Source organism: Lacerta agilis, chromosome 7, assembly GCF_009819535.1.
Source record: "Lacerta agilis isolate rLacAgi1 chromosome 7, rLacAgi1.pri, whole genome shotgun sequence".
Classification (NCBI taxonomy): Eukaryota; Metazoa; Chordata; class Lepidosauria; order Squamata; family Lacertidae; genus Lacerta; species Lacerta agilis.
In genome coordinates, this window is record NC_046318.1 from 46,536,255 (window position 1) to 46,557,109 (window position 20,855).

At 41.2% G+C, this 20,855-nt stretch overlaps 1 protein-coding gene across 3 annotated transcripts in view; it reads right to left on the bottom strand.

Moving 5' to 3' along the window:
• The window catches only part of NOL4 (nucleolar protein 4), a 124,501-nt gene that overhangs the window by 66,109 nt on the left and 37,537 nt on the right, over positions 1-20,855 (bottom strand). For all 3 annotated transcript variants that reach the window (XM_033155128.1, XM_033155127.1, XM_033155129.1), the window contains 3 exons: positions 9,177-9,288; positions 5,115-5,227; positions 855-987 (listed from right to left, as the gene is read on the bottom strand). In XM_033155128.1, coding sequence (XP_033011019.1) covers positions 855-987; positions 5,115-5,227; positions 9,177-9,288 — 358 coding nt within the window. The remainder of the gene's footprint in view (positions 1-854; positions 988-5,114; positions 5,228-9,176; positions 9,289-20,855) is intronic.

Sequence of the window (20,855 nt, forward strand, 5' to 3'; positions counted from 1 at the left end):
CTCCCTTAGATCACAGACTTGGAACCACAATTGCTTCCATTTACTTAAAATGAACCCTAATCCACTCCATGCCAACCTCAATTTTACACGAAAAAGACTAATAAAATTGTTGTCAGTATATTGTGGATACCATCGCTACTAAAGCAGACTCTATGTCAGAAGCAAGACTGAAAGTCCTCTGTCTGACATCTCTGCTACTACAAGCCTTTTTTTTTTTGCTGAAGTCCTGCTTCTTTATTTTTCGCTAGTGTTTAGAAGGGAGACCTATATTTTTCAGTGACCTTGAGGACTCATGGGTATATGCAACAGGCTGTGGGGAATCTATGGCCCTCATTATTTTGTTAGACCCTCACTCCCATCACCCCTGACCATTGGCCATGCTGGTTGGGGCTGACAGGTGTTGTAGTTCAACAACATCTGGAAAACCACAGATTCCTTGATGTACATTCAGTGCCTCTATGTATGGCTAGTTTTGCCTCCATGTACTGCAATGTCTCCATGTGCAGTACTTCATATTTTCCCATAAAAATGAATGGTAATTTACTTTTGTGAAAGAAACTAAAGGTGTGCACATTTGGAGATGCCATTGTCTCTTCATAATATATGTTATATATAAGGCTGAATATTTTTGCATCTTTGGGAAGTGGCACAAAAGTGAGCCAAGTGAGTCATTTAGACACAAAACAGTACTTAAAGTTGTCTACAGACACAATAAATGTGTACAGATCAGAAGCATCATAATGAATGAATACTAGCAGAAATGGCTTTGTTTACCCCACATCATTGACAATGAACAAAAGAAAAAAGGAACTGATCAACAAAACTCAGCTTCATTTGCTGAAAAGTAAGCTTACCATCTTGCTGGCCCTGGAGATTCTGCGGACTTTGAATTCTTTCTTCGAGATTTGAACTGAGGTCAGAGTTCACAGCAGACATCCTGGTGGAGTCACTCAGATCAAATTCATCACTTTCTATAGAGCTTTCATCCTGAAAATATAAAATTCTGTATCACAAGCATATTAACAAATGTCAAGATAATTTTCAGGCACAGTGTTCATATAGATTAGGGCTTACCAAGCAATTACTTGGTGTTGTTCAGCCTAGAACTGACAACCTAGAATGCTTTGATTCTTTGTTATTAAACTAAAAGATCTATACAAGAGTAATTAACTGACTGTTGTGCCCAGTTACATGTGCTTAAATCCAATTGATGAGTGTAAATAGACTCAGGATTACAGCTGCTGCAGAGAAGGACATGGGAATTTGAGTGAAGAGAAGCAGAGTTTCTATAAGTAACTGAGATACTATGATTGATAATCACTGAGTTTAAAAAGGCAAAATAGAACAGTTCCAGATAATGTCTCTGTACCGAACAACTCTCTTTGCACTGCATAATGACATGTTGCACTCTTTCAGTATATGAGAGCTTCCAAGAGGAATTCTGCTTCCCTATGTGAAATAAGTCCTTCCAAAATTAATGTGGTTATCAAGATGCTTATCCCACCCAAAATTCATAACGGCAAAGTTTGGAGTCCAAATTTCCCTTGTTAAGAACTTCCCGGCTAACTATGAGCTGAACTTAAACCTCTAAAAAAAAGTTGGGCTCTGCTCATAATTAGTAAAGGCTTGGCGCCTGGAACCAGCCCTGCTTATTGCCACAGTCCTCTTCACTTTCCCACTGAAACCTATGTTGTGGCAGTATCAACAGTGATGAGAAGGGTTGCTGCTGCTGCTGCTGCTGCTGCTGCCGCCGCCGCCGCTGCCGCCACCGCCACCACCACCGCCGCCTTTCTTAGGCTCTGCAGCAGCACAGTGAAATGTTCTGGGCCCAAGAAAACTGGAGTCCAAAAACATGTTCAACAAGATTCCTGGAGGCCAAAGTTTCTTTAAGCTAATGACTCCTTACTAGGGACCCAGAAACCCCATCAAGGTGTTACTCCAGGGATCATGCAGCTATTGCTGCAATCAAGGTCACAACAGTAGACCTTTGTTGCATCTACCAAGTAAATTGTGGTGGGTGGGGAAGAAAGGAAGGGAGTGGATTGGGACTCATCTGGAGATTGTGGAGGCCTGCAGTGCTTGTTATATTCCTCCGGGGTGTGAAGGCCTTGTCAATCCCCAATAACACTATTGGGAGCATGCCAAACCCAGAGCCCCCCAATCCAAAGGAACAATTTTTTCAGTCCAATTTGAACCAAGGACAAATTTATTCATTTTTAAGTATGCCCTTTCTGAATCAAGCCCAAGGAAACTGATTCATCAGTAACAGTATTTTACACGATTACAGATGTTTGCAACCTGGCAAAGGGGACAAAATTCCTAAAGATTAGCCTAATTTACACTGAGCTGTTAACGGGCTCTGTACGCACAAAAGCCTTCTGGGCCAGCGTGCACATTTGGGAGGGGGGAAGGGCTGCTATTGGGGCATGGCATGACACAAAATGACTTGGGGGCTGGTGTAATGGCTGCCACATCTAACGAGCAAAAAAAAGGAGAAAGGATCACAAAATGGTGTGGCCATGCTCCACTCCCAATCACCCCATCCATGAAAAAGACACCTACATTGGACACTACTATACTCACTACTCACAGAGGGAAGTGGCTTGTAGCTGTTTTCAAGTAAGCCCATATCTGGAGCCCCACTAATATTGGAGGCAACCTACCAGTTTACCAGAGGCCCCTTGAAACCTGAAACTAGCCTTGTTCAGAATGGCGGCATATTTTTAAATAAAGAGTTGACTTTTTTCTCTTCACATACCGGATGATTGTTCCTGCTAGACAGTGAGTAAGGTCAGAAGTTCTTGCATAAAACAGCTACTGGTTACTGGTGTCCAGTCAACTGTATTCTACTCAGAGTCACATTTCTCTGATACTCCCCTCTTCCACCAGCAGTATTCAGTTGTTAAATGTACTCTATGATGATAGGATGCAGGAGCTTAGCCAGTAGAATTGAGAAATAGGACCTGCAGCTAACAGTGGCAGTATGGAGTCTTGTTATTATTATTCGGTTCCTGTTTACTGGTCCAGTTAATCAGCACTCCTCCACAGTGATCTGCCCTAGGGGTCGCCAACAGGGTGCTCTCTCTGATGAATCACTATGCTTGCTTTGGCTGATGAGACCTGGAGTCCAGCATCTGGAGGGCATCACATTGTCTGCTACTGGTAGGAAGGGAAGGAAATAGAGCAGGGATAGCCAGTATGGTTGGCCTGTGCTGCTCACCTGACCTCCCTCTGGCTGAGTTCTAGGATGGATTCCAGGATGGAGAATTCCAGTATTCGAGGATGGAGAGGAGTGGGGGGCGAGGCAGTGCAAAGTCTGTGTGGATCAATCCACCAAGGTTTCTGACCATCAGTATTTTGTGGCTATTCTTGAGATCCCCCCATTCAAGTTTTTACTTCAGATATTTTTGTTTACTTCTGCACTTCTCCCACATCCTGGGAAGCTGCTGGTACCTCCCTGTTGTCTGTGAAAGGTGCCATTTTAACTACATAAGCAATTGCACTCAAAGCCTGAACATATTAAATAGAAGGAAAGGTAGTGGTATTAGAAGATGCCAGTCTACTTTGCCTTTCTTTCACATGTAGCACAATCCTAGACACATCTACACTGAAGCTGGTCTTATTAAGTTCAATGTGACTTATTCTTAGGTAAGCAGGTACAGGATTTCAGCTTAAGCCTTTCATCAACTAGTTTGCAAACATGAAACTGAACAGAAAACATTACATACCGGTAATTCAATATGATCTTAATAGCTGCAAGTATCTTACATGACCTTTGAGACCCTGTCTAAGCTACAAGTGACCCTATCCATCTAATTATTCTACAAAATTGTCAGGTGGTTTAATGTAAAACAGAGAAAAGGCAAAAATACTAGATCAGTTTTCCTTTAATTCTCCCAGATAACCAGATCAACTCTTTGTTATATTTCTTCTGCTTATCCCACTCAGAAAACCCCTACTCAGAAAAGCTATTAAGCATGCTTAGCTTTAAGCATATTCTGAAATCCCACTTGCATAAGCCCAGACTCAAGGGTTTTGCTGTAAATTTAAGTAGCGATTCACTTTTGAAGCTGCACTAAAGTGTTTTATTTGGCAGGGATCATTTAAACACATGCACACTAACATACACACTAACAAACCATGTGAATTGAACAAACTAGGTTCAAGACCTAAGCATACTAGTTCTTAAGACATCTACAGAAATTTTTGTTAGACTTTGTTGATAATAACTCCCAAATGTACATGCTCTCTCATACCCTTCCCAGGCTTCTGTACTGCCTCCAGCAATAGCTTTTACGGTTTCACTATACATAATATTAAGCCAAACCATGACTTAGCATGAATGAGTAAATATGTATGCTTGGAGAGGAGGTCACAGCTGCTTTGTATCTGTTCTAGTTCTGCTGCTGCTGCACTGTGCTGAGTTAAGTCATGGTTTAGCTAGTTGGTCATCTGAATGTGGGCTTGTGGTTTAGCTCTCCCAGAAATGCCAAAGTTGGACAAATCTTGGCTAGAGGTCATGGTTTGTCTGGAGAGAGCTAAGCCCCACATTCGGAAGACATGCTGAGAATCCCAAGGATCAGATGGAGAATCCCGAAGGGCCACAATTGCCTTCCTGACCTCCCACTTCTGCCTTAAAACTGAACTCTTGAAAATTTGTCATCTAAAATATTTGAAGAATAAACATTAACATGAGCCAACAAAATAGCTCTTCCAAACTTGAGTATTGTTAAGAAAAAGCAGGTCAAGTCAAGCCCAAGAAGGGAGTGAAGTGAACAATCGAGAAGAATGTCCTTCCCAACTACCTTTCCCCTTCTCTCTCATTATTTGAACATGGGGAAACAGAACTGTAGAAAACCCCATATGATCAGCTCTCAAGATTGAATATGTCACATACTCTATGTAGAATCATAAACTATAAATAGCAAGGTATGATTTCAAACCTATGATTAAGTGAATGTTTTCCATTCCTCCTGTGTCATTAGAGCAAATGAAGTTGTAGCTTTAAAAATTACTCTTAATAGTAAACTAAACAAATTGCTAATGTAATAAGGTAACCGTAGATGAACATAGTCCACCACTACTGTTACTGTGAATTAGTCTTAGATATTTACCTCATCTTGCTGGGAATTTAATAACTGTAGCTTCATGTGCTTCATGTAGGCCATTGTGATTGGCATGTTGTAATCAATCATGCTGGTAACCAAAGTTGGGGGCTTCCCATTATCTGTAAGAATAAACATAGATTATGTATGCTTTTATGGTTATGGAGTTTTCTATAAACAAAATAATTACAAATAAATGATATATAGTACTTTCTATTCTGGGTGTGTTTCATCAAGGAACACTGCTTTACAGCCGTCATGATGTGTGAACTGGGTCTCCTGCAAAAGTCCTACGTGACCATGTTTTGGTGGATTTTAGCACTTACTTATTATATTTATATTCAAAGCAGCAAGCACGGGGTTTTTAGGCATTGTTTCATCCAGCTACAAGTCAATCCAGATACCTTTAGCATCTGCAAGGTCACCATATTATGTGCCAGAATAACAGAAAGGCCTGATTTAACGAGCATTTTGTGCTAGAGAATAAGTCCAGCAAAGGGTAAGACTGGATAATAATAATAATAATAATAATAATAATAATAATAATAATAATAATAATTTTATTTATACCCCGCCCTTCCCAGCCAGAGAACCGGGCTCAGGGCGGCTAACATCAATTAAAATCACAACAAAAACATAAAAACGATCAATTTAAAATAACAGATTAAAATACAAATTTAAAATTCAATTAAAACTGCAGGTCTCAATTTCAAAATAACCCACCAATAAAAGATGAAGCATAAACATTAAACAGAAACCAACCCAAAGGCCAGGTGGAACAGCTCCGTCTTGCAGGCCCTGCGGAAAGATGGCAAATCCCGCAGGGCCCTGGTCTCCCGTGATAGGCTGTTCCACCAAGTCGGGGCCAATATTGAGAAGGCCCTGGCCCTAGTTGAGGCCAACCTAACGTCTTTGTTGCTCGGGACCTCCAAAAGATTATCACTTGAGGACCTTAAGGTCCTACATGGGACATACCAGGAGAGGCGGTCCCTTAAATACGAGGGTCCCAAACCGCATAGGGCTTTAAAGGTCAAAACCAGCACTTTAAACCTGATCCTGTACTCCACCGGGAGCCAGTGCAGCTGGTAAAGCACTGGATGAATGTGGTCCCGCGGCAAAGACCCGGTAAGGAGCCTCGCCGCGGCATTCTGCACCCGCTGGAGTTTCTGGGTCAGCTTTAGGGGCAGCCCCGCGTAGAGCGAGTTACAATAGTCAAGTCTGGAGGTGACCGTCGCATGGATCACTGTGGCCAGATCAGGGCGAGAGAGGTAGGGGGCCAACTGCTTAATACGGCGGAGATGAAAAAATGCCACCTTTGCTGTGATTGCAACCTGTGCCTCCATAGAAAGAGAGGCATCAAAGGTTACGCCCAAACTCTTGACGGAAGGCGCTGGCACTAGTTGGGCCCCCGCAAGAGATGGGAGTTGGCCTCCCAACCCCATGTCGTCCCGACCCAGCCAGAGGACCTCTGTCTTCGAAGGGTTTAACTTCAACCGGCTCCCACGCATCCATGCAGCCACAGCCTCCAAGCACCTGGCCAGTGTGTCTGGGACCGAGTCAGGGCGGCCGTCCATCAACAGAAAAAGCTGGGTGTCATCAGCATATTGATGACAGCCCAGCCCGAAACTCCGGACAATCTGGGCAAGAGGGCGCATAAAGATATTAAAAAGCATCGGGGAAAGGATTGTGCCCTGCGGAACTCCACACACCAAGGAGTGTCGCGGCGACAATTCCCTCCCTAGCACCACTCTCTGTCCCCGACCTGAGATAAAGGAGCGCAGCCATTGTCGGACTGTGCCCTGAATCCCCACGTCGGCAAGGCGGTGGTCTAAAAGATCGTGGTCGACCATATCGAAGGCTGCTGACAAATCTAAAAGAATCAGCAAGCCCGAACCGCCTCGATCCAGCTGTCTACGAAGATCATCTGTTAGCGCCACCAAGGCTGTCTCGGTCCCATAACCAGGGCGGAAGCCGGACTGAAACGGATCCAGAGCCAATGTTTCATCCAGAAATCCGCCAAGCTGTTCAGCAACCGCTCTCTCAATTACCTTACCCAGGTACGGAAGATTCGAAACTGGGCGGTAATTGGATAGATCTAAAGGATCTAAGGATGTTTTCTTTAAGAGCGGACGCACCACTGCCTCCTTCAATTCCTGTGGGAAAGTCCCCGTGCCAAGGGACAAATTTATGATCTCACCCAGAGGGGCCCGTACCTCGTCTGGACACGCTCTAATCAGCCAAGACGGGCACGGGTCAAGGGGGCAAGTGGTGGGCCTTCCAGCTTGGAGGAATCTGTCTACATCGGCAGGGAGTATCCGATCAAAGTGGTCCAATACTGGACCCGAGGACAGTCGAGGGGCCTCCAGTTCCATTATTGTATCCAAATTGGCAGGGAGGTCACGGCGGAGCAGCAAGACTTTGTCCGCAAAAAAGCTCGCAAATGCCTCACAGCTATGAGTCGAATTTGTATTTAAATTTGGTTGTCCCTCTAGGGTTGTTAAAGACCTAATTATTCTAAAGAGTTGTGCTGGGCGAGAGCTAGCAGATGCAATGGAAGCTGAGAAGTAAGACTTCTTTGCCGCCTTCATTGCCATCTCATAGGTTTTCATAAACATCCTATAAGATGTTCTTGAGGCTCCGTCGCGAGCACGCTGCCATACTCGCTCTAGCCGTCTGAGCTCCCGCTTCATTTTCCGGAGCTCCTCAGTAAACCAAGGGGTCCGGTTTCGGCGGGGTCGCAGAGGGCGCTTAGGTGCGATCTCATCAATGGCCGTCAAGAGTCGGTTATTCCAGTCTTCGACAAGGTCATCTAATGAGTCGCCAGGGGGGGCAGGGTCCCGCAAAGCCTGACGGAATCTATCTGGATCCATCAGCCTTCGCAGGCGAGCCAAAATAGGCTCGCCACCCGAGCAGGGGAGGAGCGGAAAGTCAATCTTGGCTCTCAGAGCGTAGTGATCAGACCATGGCACTTCCACAGAGGGGAGCATGATCACATCTATGCCAGCACCAAAGATCAAATCCAGTGTGATGGAATGGATAGGGGCAAGGAATGCTTCCTGTGTCGTTCAAGGATGAGAAAAGGCTTCTGAGAAAATTTGCTCATTTATCAAATCTCTTGGGGCTTCCCTCAAAATTTCTCCTGAGGAGGAATTGCCTCATTGCTTTAAAATGTTTATTTTAGTTGGAATTCTAATGGCAGTAGTACTATGTATAGGTTTGTGTGTGTGTGCATAATAATAATAATAATAATAATAATAATAATAATAATAATAATATTTATATAGAAGATTAAGAAGGGGGTATTGTCCTTTGTCTCAAAATATACATTCAGTATAGGGCTCCTTGGTACCTTAAATGAGCCCTTATTTTTACTTTTATTTATTTGTTTATTAAAATAATTTCTATCTTGCCTTCCTGGACATTCCACACCCACACCCACACCCACACCCCACAAGTTGCTTCTCAAAAAAAATGTCCATGAAGTCACATAAACAATTTATGAAACAATCCCCCTGTTAAATGAGCAGCAGCAAATGAAAATGAGTAAGAAACTACATTAGTCTGATCTTCACCCTGCCAAGGGGCATCAACATTCATGAGAGCACGTGAAGGCCTTTACATTAGGGGTGGTACAAGCTTCATTTGCTGGCATCTCAGGTCCCTGTAGTCCTTATTATCTTTGGTATTTTAAGTTGCTCCATCATGCTACCCTAACAGAAGGTACATGCATCTTTTTAGATAAATATTTTGAGTTTATAAATCCAAAACATTGTGACTATTCATGCCGCTATCTCCTCCTTGGACACACAAAAGTGGACACACAAAAAGGATGAGGGGGGAGAATGTTTCCCTCAGGTAAAATTACCTTTTTAGCAGGAACATGGTATTACACATAACCATTTGAGAGAATGCAGAAGACTACTATATTCTGACTTAAGTGAATGAGATAATATGACTTGTTGAACTGTTCTAGTGTACAATGTTTTATGAGTCTTCATTTAAACCAAGGAAATATAAATGGGCATTATGAATAAAATTACTTTACATCCCACTATTTGACACTAAAGTTACCTTTGTGATCTGCTCCATCTGGGTTTAAATGCATTCTTTTCTGGCACTCAGAGCAGCTCATTAGAAATCGTGTCACCGCTTCTCTTGGTAGAAAGGCATAGGTCTCTGAAATCTGAAATGAATAGCAAAATATAGACATCATATAAGTTGATTGAACACGATATAACAGAATTCATCATTGTATTTCTGAATAAAGTGTACATATCATAATTGCTGGAAGTACAATAAAAGCATGCGCTACACATTTTAAAAAAAAAAACCGCAGCAATTTAATCTGTCTGCTTATCAAATAAGGATATGTTGATAAACTGGCTGTTCACAAAGCATTCAGTTTTGGTTGAATTATTTCAATTTAATAGGGGGCTTTCTGGAAGCTACCCCTAGAAAACCACTGGGGATAGCTTGGACCCTTCCAGACATCTTCTTTAGTGAGCATTCGTGGTGATCTGTGGTCATGATGCTATGGGGTCAGGGTGCCATATACTTTCAATACTGTCTGCACCTGTAACGGTTTCTGGGGTGGTCACACTGCTTCTTTTTCATTTATTGCATATCCCGTAACTTTCTGCTGAAATATTGTAATTTTAATAGCACAAATGTTCCACTTTAATTTTGTCCCACTTTTTGTGCTATAGCCCCTCTAGACAGCAATAATGTAGTGTCCCTGGGGAAGTTAATAACTAATAAAGCAGAATAAGTCCACCACTGATGCACTATTATTGTGGCAAGAGCATGTGGCAGAATATACTTGCAATAAAACACCAATCTGCAAGGGCCCCTTGTTCAGATCTTGGGGAAATGACTTGCTAGTGATATCATTCTTCAGGGTTCAGAACAAGAACACACACACACACACACACACACGTACAAGTGTCTAAAGTTAAAACTGCTGTGTGGGAGTCTCTAGCACACATTCATTTAAATGGATTTGTATGAACACTAAGGGCACAAGGAGAAGGTGATGACAGAGGATGAGATGGTTGGACAGTGTTCTTGAAGCGACTGCTGTGAGTTTGGCCAAACTGCGGGAGGCAGTGGAGGATAGGGGTGCCTGGCATGCTCTGGTCCATGGGGTCACAAAGAGTCGGACACGACTGAACGACTGAACAACAAATGAACACTAAGGTGCCATCATGCAATGCACAGTGTGATTTCACACAGCATACTTTGAACTTTTAATAGCATAATGCCGGGCAATTACGTTTTATAGCCTACTTGTGGATCTTCAAAAGAATATTGGCATGTGGAGTACTCCCGTTCTGAATTACAGCCAGCCATGCCTTCTTCTAGCATAGGCCAATCCATTTCCCCCTTCCTACCATTTTGCACCCCAATAAACAACATTATTTGTGCTCATTCCTCATGGGGCTACCTTTGGAGTTGATACTTTTAAAAGTTTGTTTTCCTAAAGATTTTTTTTTGTACTTAAGCAAAATTTGGGGTTCTTCCAAGCCTTCAGATACCTTCGTCTTGTGAGTGGATGCTGTTGTTCGGTTATATAAGGATCCATGGTTGCAGAAGCAGTTCATAGTTAGTAGGTTGACTCTTTAACCAAGGGAACCCTCACCACCATGGCTTTTAAAGCAATGAGATGGACAGTTGGATAAAGAATGTAGCAGGTGAAGTACAGATTTTCACAGTGTGTAATGGGGGAAGGTGTGGGGCTTGCAAAGTGATCTTTGGTATGGGAATAGAGGGTGAACAGGATGCATAGATTTTCACCTGTGAAAACTGGAGGGCAGGGGCATTGTTAGAGGATGACCTAGTGAGCCCCAGGCCTGCATCTTTTGTGCCAGGCCCCAGAACTCCTGGCCCTTTCCCTCTTTTTAAAATGTATACTTAAAACAATTCTTTAAAAACATTATAACTGAGCATGTCGCAACATACTGCCACTGAAATCCCATACCCACCCATCATCTTAATTTTCCCAGAGGCATTTATTTTACTTTTAATATATTCAAAAGCAGCAGTTCTTGTCAATTGTGTTTCAGGTGGAGGGCTCAATAAACGTACAGTGTACCAGAACAAGAAAGTCATGTTGGTACACCATACCTCAAAGTAGGGCTTGACTAGCAATAGGCAAAGATGTCAATTTCAGATTCTCTTGGTTTCTCATTTTTCCAGTCTAGGATTCTCCACATTTCCACATTTGTTAGTTAATAATAATAATAATAATAATAATAATATCTTCATGAAAATTAATCTGTATTTTAGTGTGAATTTCTTGTAATAGACTTGTTTTATGCATTTTTTCTGATATATACATTTTTTGCAAAGCTTTTTGCCCAATGTAATGCATTTTTGTGTGCTCTTTTAGCTAACATGTACTTTTAAATGCATAATGTATACATTTACCCTAGTATATTCATTTTTGTACACATTAGTTGATTGGAAAACTGCATTGCTAAATTCAGGGAAATGTGAATTTCAAAGAAAGGCTATGTTTCAGTTTCCATATTCCATGAAAGTATGAATTAAGTAGGCTTGGCTTTAAATATTCACTGAGTCAAATTTCTCCCTCATCTCTATCCTTTTTATCCTTTCTGAAAGCCAGCCTAAATTTTCATCTAGACATATAATTTAAACTATGCAAATATTATGCAAACTCATGCAGTGTCTTTTTAAGTACCTCATAATGCCCCTGTTGGAGGGAGTGCTTTTTCTCATAAAATAAGAGTGTTACACAAACCTCTTTATATATTCCACTGTAAAAGTTCAAAACTGGAGACTGTCACTTTTCACCCAGCAGCATTGACAATCTCATTCACCATTCTTGAAGCTGCTGTTGGCATAGCAATGGGGAGATAGCAGCCAGGAAGGCACCCATCCACCATGGTTGGACCCCACTCCAGCAGAGAGCCCCCCTGCCCCTGCCACCCATCAAGCAAGCAATTGCCATCCTGATGCTGTGGCACTCAGACAGAAGGAAGGCAGGTAGAAGTCATGCACCCATTCACTCTGCGAGTTCCACACTTTGCAGCAAGTAACAATTACACTAGATGCTGCCAAGCTGCTGCCAGGAAGACTAAATGAGTGAATATTTAAAATAGAGAAAATAATTAGAACCCTTATACATTCTTTAGCAGCACTTTTCAGAATTTGGCTGCACCGAAATTAATGGAGCATACCTTTGGATTCATTAACAGTCTGGATTTTGGAAGAGAATGCTTCATTTATTTTAATGGAACATTCCTGTTGGGTTCTCAATCCACACAAGTAGGATAGCAATAGAACTAAGTCTCTGAATTGATTCTCATCCAATTCATTGAAATGTGATCTCACATTTCACAAATGCACATTACATTTTCCTCCATGGCAGAACAATTACACCTGATTCTCTGAGAACGGTACAAGAGAGGCTGTTTTGCTATCCTTCACTAACTACTTTCTCCATAGCATAGCATATTTGCTTGCTACAGAGGCAGCCAGTGGAATTTGAGTATGTCTTCAGCATGAGTATGTCTGGACATAACCTGCTTTGTTTCAACCAACCTAACAAACCCTGGATCATTCTGATATGGATACGTAACAAGAATTGAAGTGACATTTCTCAACTCTCCACCCACACTCAACACAGCAGGTACAGTTGTACAAGATGTGCTTGTTGAGTCTTGCTAGCAGTGCTAGTCACCAGAAAAGAGAGTGGTGGGAGGAAAATGGGAGCAGAGGCAAGGTCATGCCTGCATCTCTCTCTCTCTCTCTCTCTCTCTCTCTCTCCCCCCCCCCCCGGCCCTCTCCAAGCATACAGGGATTCCACTGCAGGAGGCTAGCATGCCATGGAAGTGGATGCCTATAAAGACATGTTGTGCTTTTCCTTAGAAAAGCATGCTTCCCCAAATGCATTCTGTAGTCTACAACTGTACTAAGAACAGCAGTGTCCTTTGTGTACTCAACTGGCTTCAAGTGGTTTATTTGGATACATTGTAGACTGCACTAACATACTGGTACTTTCAAATTAAGCCTTTTCTTATCCATAACCAATGCTGCTACAATATTTTATTTATAATATTGTTGACCTGGAGAAAATAAGAGGGCATATATCTCTCATGGTGTACTGAAAGAGGAGTGTATGTTGTACATATAAAGGACAATCATGCTGAAAATGTTTTCACTTGATTCAGCAACCAAAAAAAAAAAAAAAAAAAAAAACTAAGGAGGAGGAAGGAAATTCCACAGCTCCACAAGGCAACTTGAACCACTATCAAGCCATTATAAAAATTGGGCAAATAGCTCCTGATAGCTGCTTTAAATTTGCTCTGCTGCAACTTGAACCCATTGCTTATTGTCCGACTACTCATACTGCCTTCAGTAAACTTGTGTTTATCTTCTATAGTGTGCTGTTTAAAGCATGTGCACTCTTTTTATTCTATTCTTTGGTGCCATGCTTCTCGGTTATGGTGTCATTTTTACTGCAGTCTTCAAAATCCTCTCCAGTCTGACTATATCCCTTCATACAGGTATGCAGCCCTCAAGATGTTTGGTTCTTAGCATATATACAATCTTCACTCATTGCTGAAAGATACAGTGGTTTATTTACAGCATTGGGGAAATGATATTATGGCAAAAATTATGCAAGACCCATGGAAATGCATTTGGATGGCTAAGCCTTCTAATTCTTTTTGTCTAATCTTTAGAGAACTTGAATTAAAAGGTGTGAACATGTGGTATTTTATAACCTACAGACTCTCATACACATTTCAGACCTAGGAAATGTGTTGAAAAGGATGTGGCTAAAGAAATATGGATAGGTTTGATCATCTTGCAGTCCATGGGACTCTCGAAGTGCTGGAGAAGACTCTTGAGAGTCCCATGGACTGCAAGAAAATCAAACCTATCCATTCTTAAGGAAGTCAGCCCTGAGTGCTCACTGGAAGGACAGATCCTGAAGCTGAGGCTCCAATACTTTGGCCACATCATGAGAAGAGAAGAGAAGAGAAGACTCCCTGGAAAAGACCCTGATGTTGGGAAAGATTGAGGGTACAAGGAGAAGGAGACGAGATGGTTGGACTATGTTCTCGAAACTACCAACATGAATTTGACGAAACTGTGGGAGGCAGTGGAAGACAGGAGTGCCTGGTGTCCATGGGGTCATGAAGAGTCGGACATGACTAAAAAACTAAACAAAACAAAAAAGAGATGTACTGTATGTAGGAATGTGAGAAAGTACATCTGAAAACTTCTTTTGACTGAAGTTTATAAAACTGTGGGCCATCCTATCCCAGAAGATCTGATAGGGACCTTATTGCATAAATCTGAAAATGTTTTTGCACTGCAAGCAGCATGTTTCTTGTTATATATTTATTAGCAGCAGCGAAAACAGTTTTTGCCAGTGTGTGGCAAGGTAATGAGCTCCCTACTAAAGATCATGGTCTGGCTGAAGTATAGAACATATATTATTTTTTCCCCACGACAATTGAACCTACAAAGGATTGACAACCATGAGCATGAGAAACCCAGAGGCCTTCATGGAAGGTTGGTCCAATTGGTTATTCTGTTGATTATCCAATCTCAATACAGTATCTTGTTTTGTTTTGTTTTTAAACTACCTATGTACTGTTAACTTTGTATTTCTTAATTACTGGCGTGATCTTTTCAACTAAGGCCTTCCTTTGTTCTTTCACTCTGGGCATGAATAGTGACTATTTCTTATTTCTTAATTTGAGGAAATCTTATACTGAAAAGGACTCAAGAGAACACGTGTTGTTTTATTTTCTGTTTCTTTTATTCTTGGTTTTCTAGGAATGTTACCCTTTTCATTTTGTATATTGGGTAAGACCTGGAGATCAATGATCATGTTCCTGCTCACAACAGGAAGGAAACAATTAGCTGTATGTGTAGCCTATATTCAGAACAGTTACGAGTGTCAATGCCTTCAACAGGGAAAGCCAAATTTTGCAAAAAAACAAAACAAAAAACCCCCTACAATTTAATGCGTTTCACCAAAAGAAATATAGAACCTAGTCTTAGGTCATCAAGCTAAGATGTTGTATCAATTCACGGGGAGCATAAGAAACTAAATAAAGACAGTATTATTTTCCCAAACCCCCAAATATTTAAATTTAGGAAGGTTTATAAACTGCTTAATCAAAACACTCTCTAAACAGCATACATAGTAATATTATAGACAAAATACAGTTAATATGCACAAACCTATTAAAATATATAAATAAAATAATTATAATTAAAACACAGAAAAATTAGTAGCACTTTTCAAGGCAAATATTGGTGGCTAAATTACATGTCTGAGTAGGTTTGCTGAAATAAAAAAGTTTTCAGTAGGCATCTAAAACAATATAGTGAGGGCATATGCCAATGTCAATAAGTAGGGAATTCCAAAGCACAGGTGTTGCTACACTAAAGATAAACTCTTCACAAATGTGGTACAAACTGACGCACAGCGGGAATTATTTAAGCAGAGTTTTCATTGAAACAAATAAAAAACTTTTATTAAGCTTAAAATAAACTTCTTAAAAATAGATCACATATAGAATACAGGATCTTCTCTATGCTGGCACACACTCTGAGAGAAACTAGTCACTACAGTCAAGGTAAGTAATTCACACAGCACTGAAAGACAATTGCAGACTAGAATGGCAGTTAGACTCCAACAGCTGTTCCTGCTCTCATGCGTCTTTGTCACATGACACTCCTCCAAAGGTCTAGAGAGCAGTAGCATAAACATAAAAAACAAACTTATTTATACACTTGGAAATGTTTCCCCAACTGATTTGCTATATTTTTAATTTTGCCTGTGGAACTACCTGCCACCATCAAATCATCTACAAAAATCAAAACCAATATGTAATCATCACCTGATCCTTTTGTATACAAGCAAGGATCAGCAATACTTATTTTAAATTCAAGATTTAAGAATTGTGTGTTTATACAATCATTCCAGCATTTAGCACTTTGCTTAAGACCATAGACAGCTTTGTCTAATTTCCATACTAAATCATTCCCTTCCTCAAACCCTGGAGGTTGTTGCATGTAAATGGTCCAGAGGAGCATTTAGATATGCAGAAGTAATATCATAATGACTCACTTTCAATTTCTTGTCAGCTGCAACTGACAAAACAAGCCTCACTGATTCTGCCTTGGCAGTGGGCGCAAAAAGCTCATCATAGTGAATTCCTGGCTTTTGTGCAAAACCTTTTGCTACCAGTCTAGCTTTAAAATGTGTATCACCTGATACCTGAGTCTTCCTTTTAAAGACCCACCTGCTAGAAATTAACTTTTCACCTGGTGGCAATTTGGCTAGTGTGTAAACCTTATTTTCTTTGAATGATTCTAACTCTTCCTTCATGACATCAAACCACTGGGTTTGTTCCTTAGAAGGTAGTTTCAGAACTTGAGCAAAATCCTGTGGCTCTGAACAATTAACATAACACACTTTTGTTGCACCAAAAGTCAATTTATCAGGGGGAATACCCTTGGTAGTCCTTGTGGACCTCCTAGGGATAACCACTAGACTTTCCTCCTCTTGTTGCTCCTCCAGCTCATCATTTTGTTGTTCCTCTGATTCACTGCTTGTGGCACTTTGCAAAATGTCAGTGCCTGAGAGCAAATTTCCCCCACTTTCTAGCCTTTCCTCAGCAGCTGGCTGCCTGAGAGGCTCCTGTGCTTGTGCTGATAGAGGAACTAAAATACTAGGATTGGCATGAACCTGTTCCCACCTATCCTGTTCAGCAAATTCAGCATTTTGTGAAATTAGTACTCGGCGATGGCCCAAAGCAAAATGATAATGTCTGCTGGAATAACCCTGATAGCCGATGAAACGTAGGGCAGCTTTCTAGTTTTAGGTCACCTTTATGTCTTAGAGACTTGGGGATATGAACAAAAGCCCAATTCCCCCACACATGTAAACCTGCACAATCTGGTCCCTTCCCAAAAAGCATTCTGTATGGAATATCACCCGTGGCAGTAGTGAAAGTACGATTCACTAAAAAATTTGCAGACAGGAGAGCTTCTGCCCAAAGCTTTGCATCCTTTTGCAATCCAGCATCTGTTAACAAGCTGTCCTTAACAATTTGTATGATACCCATGCGTCTCTCAGCAATTCCATTTGACCAAGGACCATTTGAACATGTGAGACGATGCGTTATTCCATGGCGTTTAAGCCTTGCCTGGAAATGATTACTTAAATATTCACCTCCTCGGTCACTTTGGAGTTGAATAACTGGCCTTTGAAAACGTTTTTCTGCCCATACCTTCCAGGACTTAAAAACATCAGCACATTCTGATTTGTTTCTTAACAAATATAGCTATGAATAACTTGTTTTATCATCCACAATAATTAGACCATATCTAGATCCTCCCTCACTCTCTGGGAAAGGACCAATTAAATCAGAATGAACAAGTTGCAGAACATGTGTAGAAATTCTATCACTTCTACCTGGTATTGGTTGCAACTTTGATTTTGCTTGCTTGCAAATAGCACAATCAAGGTATGTGCTGCACAAAGGTTTAACCTTTAAACCTTTACATATTTCTTGCATGTTCACCAGATATTTGAAACTTGCATGCCCCATTTTTTCTGTGCAAAGCATGGATGCAGTTTTTATGCGGGCAATTGGAGTTTTGCTGACATAGTTCAGTTATCAACACATCATTTTCTCCAGCTTTAGATATATTAGTGACCCCATCACTGGGTGGAGAATGCTGTAAATAGTACAAACCATCCACCATTTTTGTAGAAATAATTACCTTGCCCTGCTTCTTAATAAAACACTCATCACCCTCAAAAATAAATGCAAAACCAACCTTTGTAAGGCATGAAATTGACAATAAAGAAAATTCTAATTTTTCAACAAACAACACATCGCTCAATTCTGTATCTAGACATGGTAGATATACTGTACCTATACCTGAAACTGGACAATGCCGTCCATCAGCAAGACTAATGCTGTCCTTGCCTTTTGGTAATTTGCTGAGTGTTGTAAAACAGCCAGGGCTGTTCATTATGATTCTGGCAAAACCAGAGTCCAAAATGTAGCTGTGTGGAAAAATGTTCTTTTCTTTTGTTGCGGTGGCCGAGACGAAATGCGTCCGCTTTTCTGTCTCACGTGAACCACTCACTCTTGCTAGGATTTTCACATGACAATCTTTCTTCATGTGTTCAAAATTGTTACACCGAAAACATTTCTTTGCCAACATGGCATGATCCGTGGAGCGTTCTTTGATCCCATCTCCTCCTGAGAATCTGGGTCTCTGGCTGGCAGTGCGACTGGAACTCCCCCGGTCAGCCTTTTCACTCAGCTTTTCCACACGCTTTTCAGCTTCCTCCTGTAGACAGGTTGTTACATACGCCATTGATAAATCTTCTTGCCTCATGCTTTCAAGAGAGGCTATCACAATATTAAAACTTGGTGGAAGACTGGATAGCAGGATATAGACTTGATCCAGGTCTGGAAAACTTTTACCTCTCCTTTGCAACTGGAGGAATAACATGCGCAAAGTCTGGAGGCGTGTGGTTAAACACCCACCTTCAGGTAGCACAGTTCTGTACAGTCTCCTAGTTAGTCCAATTATTGAACCAGCTCTGTCAGACAGGTATATCTGACGTAGACAATCCCAATATTGTTCGACAGAGTCTAAATATGCAATATGCAGAACCTGTGGTTCCCCTGGAGCCAACAAAATTTGCGCTCTGGCTCTATCATCTTCATCACGTTCTCTCTCAGAGGGTTGTGGATTCAAACCATCTTTTACACAGTGCCAAAGTTTATCACGTTTTAAAACTAATTCAAGCTTGAGAGCCCAAGTCAAATAGTTTTTATCATTCAGACGTTCTTTCTGGGCAGTGTTGCCAAGATTAATAAACTGCAGAGTTTGCTGAATGGACATGGCTTCTGCTCCTTGCTGCACTGGGTCTGTTTCTTCGGTACGCGGCCTCACCACTGGACTGTCAATCCCCTCGAGGTCCTCACCGACAGCACCCTGATTCTCCAGCTTTAGCAATTCGCCATCCATAAAACTCTGGGCACCATAACCTGACGTGCAGCGGGAATTATTTAAGCAGAGTTTTCATTGAAACAAATAAAAAACTTTTATTAAGCTTAAAATAAACTTCTTCTTAAAAATAGATCACATATAGAATACAGGATCTTCTCTATACTGGCACACTGAGAGAAACTAGTCACCACAGTCAAGGTAAGTAACTCATACAGCAATGAAAGACAGTTACAGACTAGAATGGCAGTTATGGCAGTTAAGACTCCAACAGCTGTTCCTGCTCTCATGCGTCTTTGTCACATGACCCAACATTCTGTGGCACTTGTAGAAGTGCAAGTTCTGTAGATTGAAGTGGTTGAATAGACACATATGGGGCAAGGTGATCCATTAAGGAAACTTGTCCCAGAATAAGGGTATATCTTTCCTTATCTTTAAAATTCTTCTGCCACTTTAAAGTGGTACATATGGTAATTGCTATTGCATGGTAAACCTGACCATAAGAAGCAGCTCATCTTGCAGTTGGAGTTATTTATCCATACCAGAACAAGATATTATCTTGTAACATTTGTGTTCATTTGGAGAACATGTCCCTAATATGCAGTGAGTGACACCATATAAACAGCTTAGCATATGATAACAGCCAACTGGAGCAATTTAGAACAGTTTCCATTCAACAGCCATAGCTAAGCTGCAAATATCTTTAGCTTCAGCACCACACATGTTTACAGGAAAGGCACTGTGGTTTTTGAATGCACTGTGTATTCTCAAAAACGAAAAGGGAAAAAAAGTTCCTTCAAAAATGTGCACACTGGTCCTCATTTTCTCCTTGCAGCAACCTCACAAATATATTGAAAGGAGTCGACTCTTCTTGGGAGGAGCAACTAAATGACAGAAGTTTAATATTTGTAGATTTCAAAATCTGCAATTAGCAAGTAACAAGAATAAAGCATGTAGGTGGATATTAAACGAGGTTTTAGCTTTTCATGACTTTGTAAGGATTATGCAAAAGACCGTATCCACAAAACTGAAGCTTTTTTTGTTTTCTTAAGAACTGCTTTTTCATATGAAACAATTTTGAACCTGTCAAATACAATTTTTACAGAAGTGCTTTAGATGGTATTGTGAAAAAGAAGGCAGGTTATTCATACTTTGGCTGCACAAACAGAAAAGCTATGCTGTTGAATATAGCAAGTAAATTGCTAGATGCCAGGAAAGATGGCATACAACAACTTACCTGTCACAAGCAGCATCCACTATGAATCATCTGTTTGACCGCAAACTGCCCTACAGGAGTAACACCTTTGAAGTGACTGTACTCTTATGACATATAGATTCCTCTCCCAAGTAGTTCCCCCATTTTACACAATACTTGTAAGCACAGAATCACATCAGAAGGTACTGAGGGGCTGAGACTAAAGACCAGCACCTATAATGGTATCTATGGGCGGGAAAGTGTGTACAACATAATGTGGAACAACTGCTGTATTTGCCTTGTGACACTTATAGGAGAACTAGAATTCATGCTGAGCTTGTTCACAATTGAAACCAAATCATGGTGTGGCATTATATGAGCTTATGCACTCAATCATCATCAGGTCTTGTGAAGTGCTATGCATGGGGCTTCCCAAGTACCACTGATGAGCTGGTCGTTGGGTCTTGAAAAGTCCCATGTAACCACAAGTCTCCACAACACCTGGTGATCAGCACATCATTACTGGGGAGCTCCAG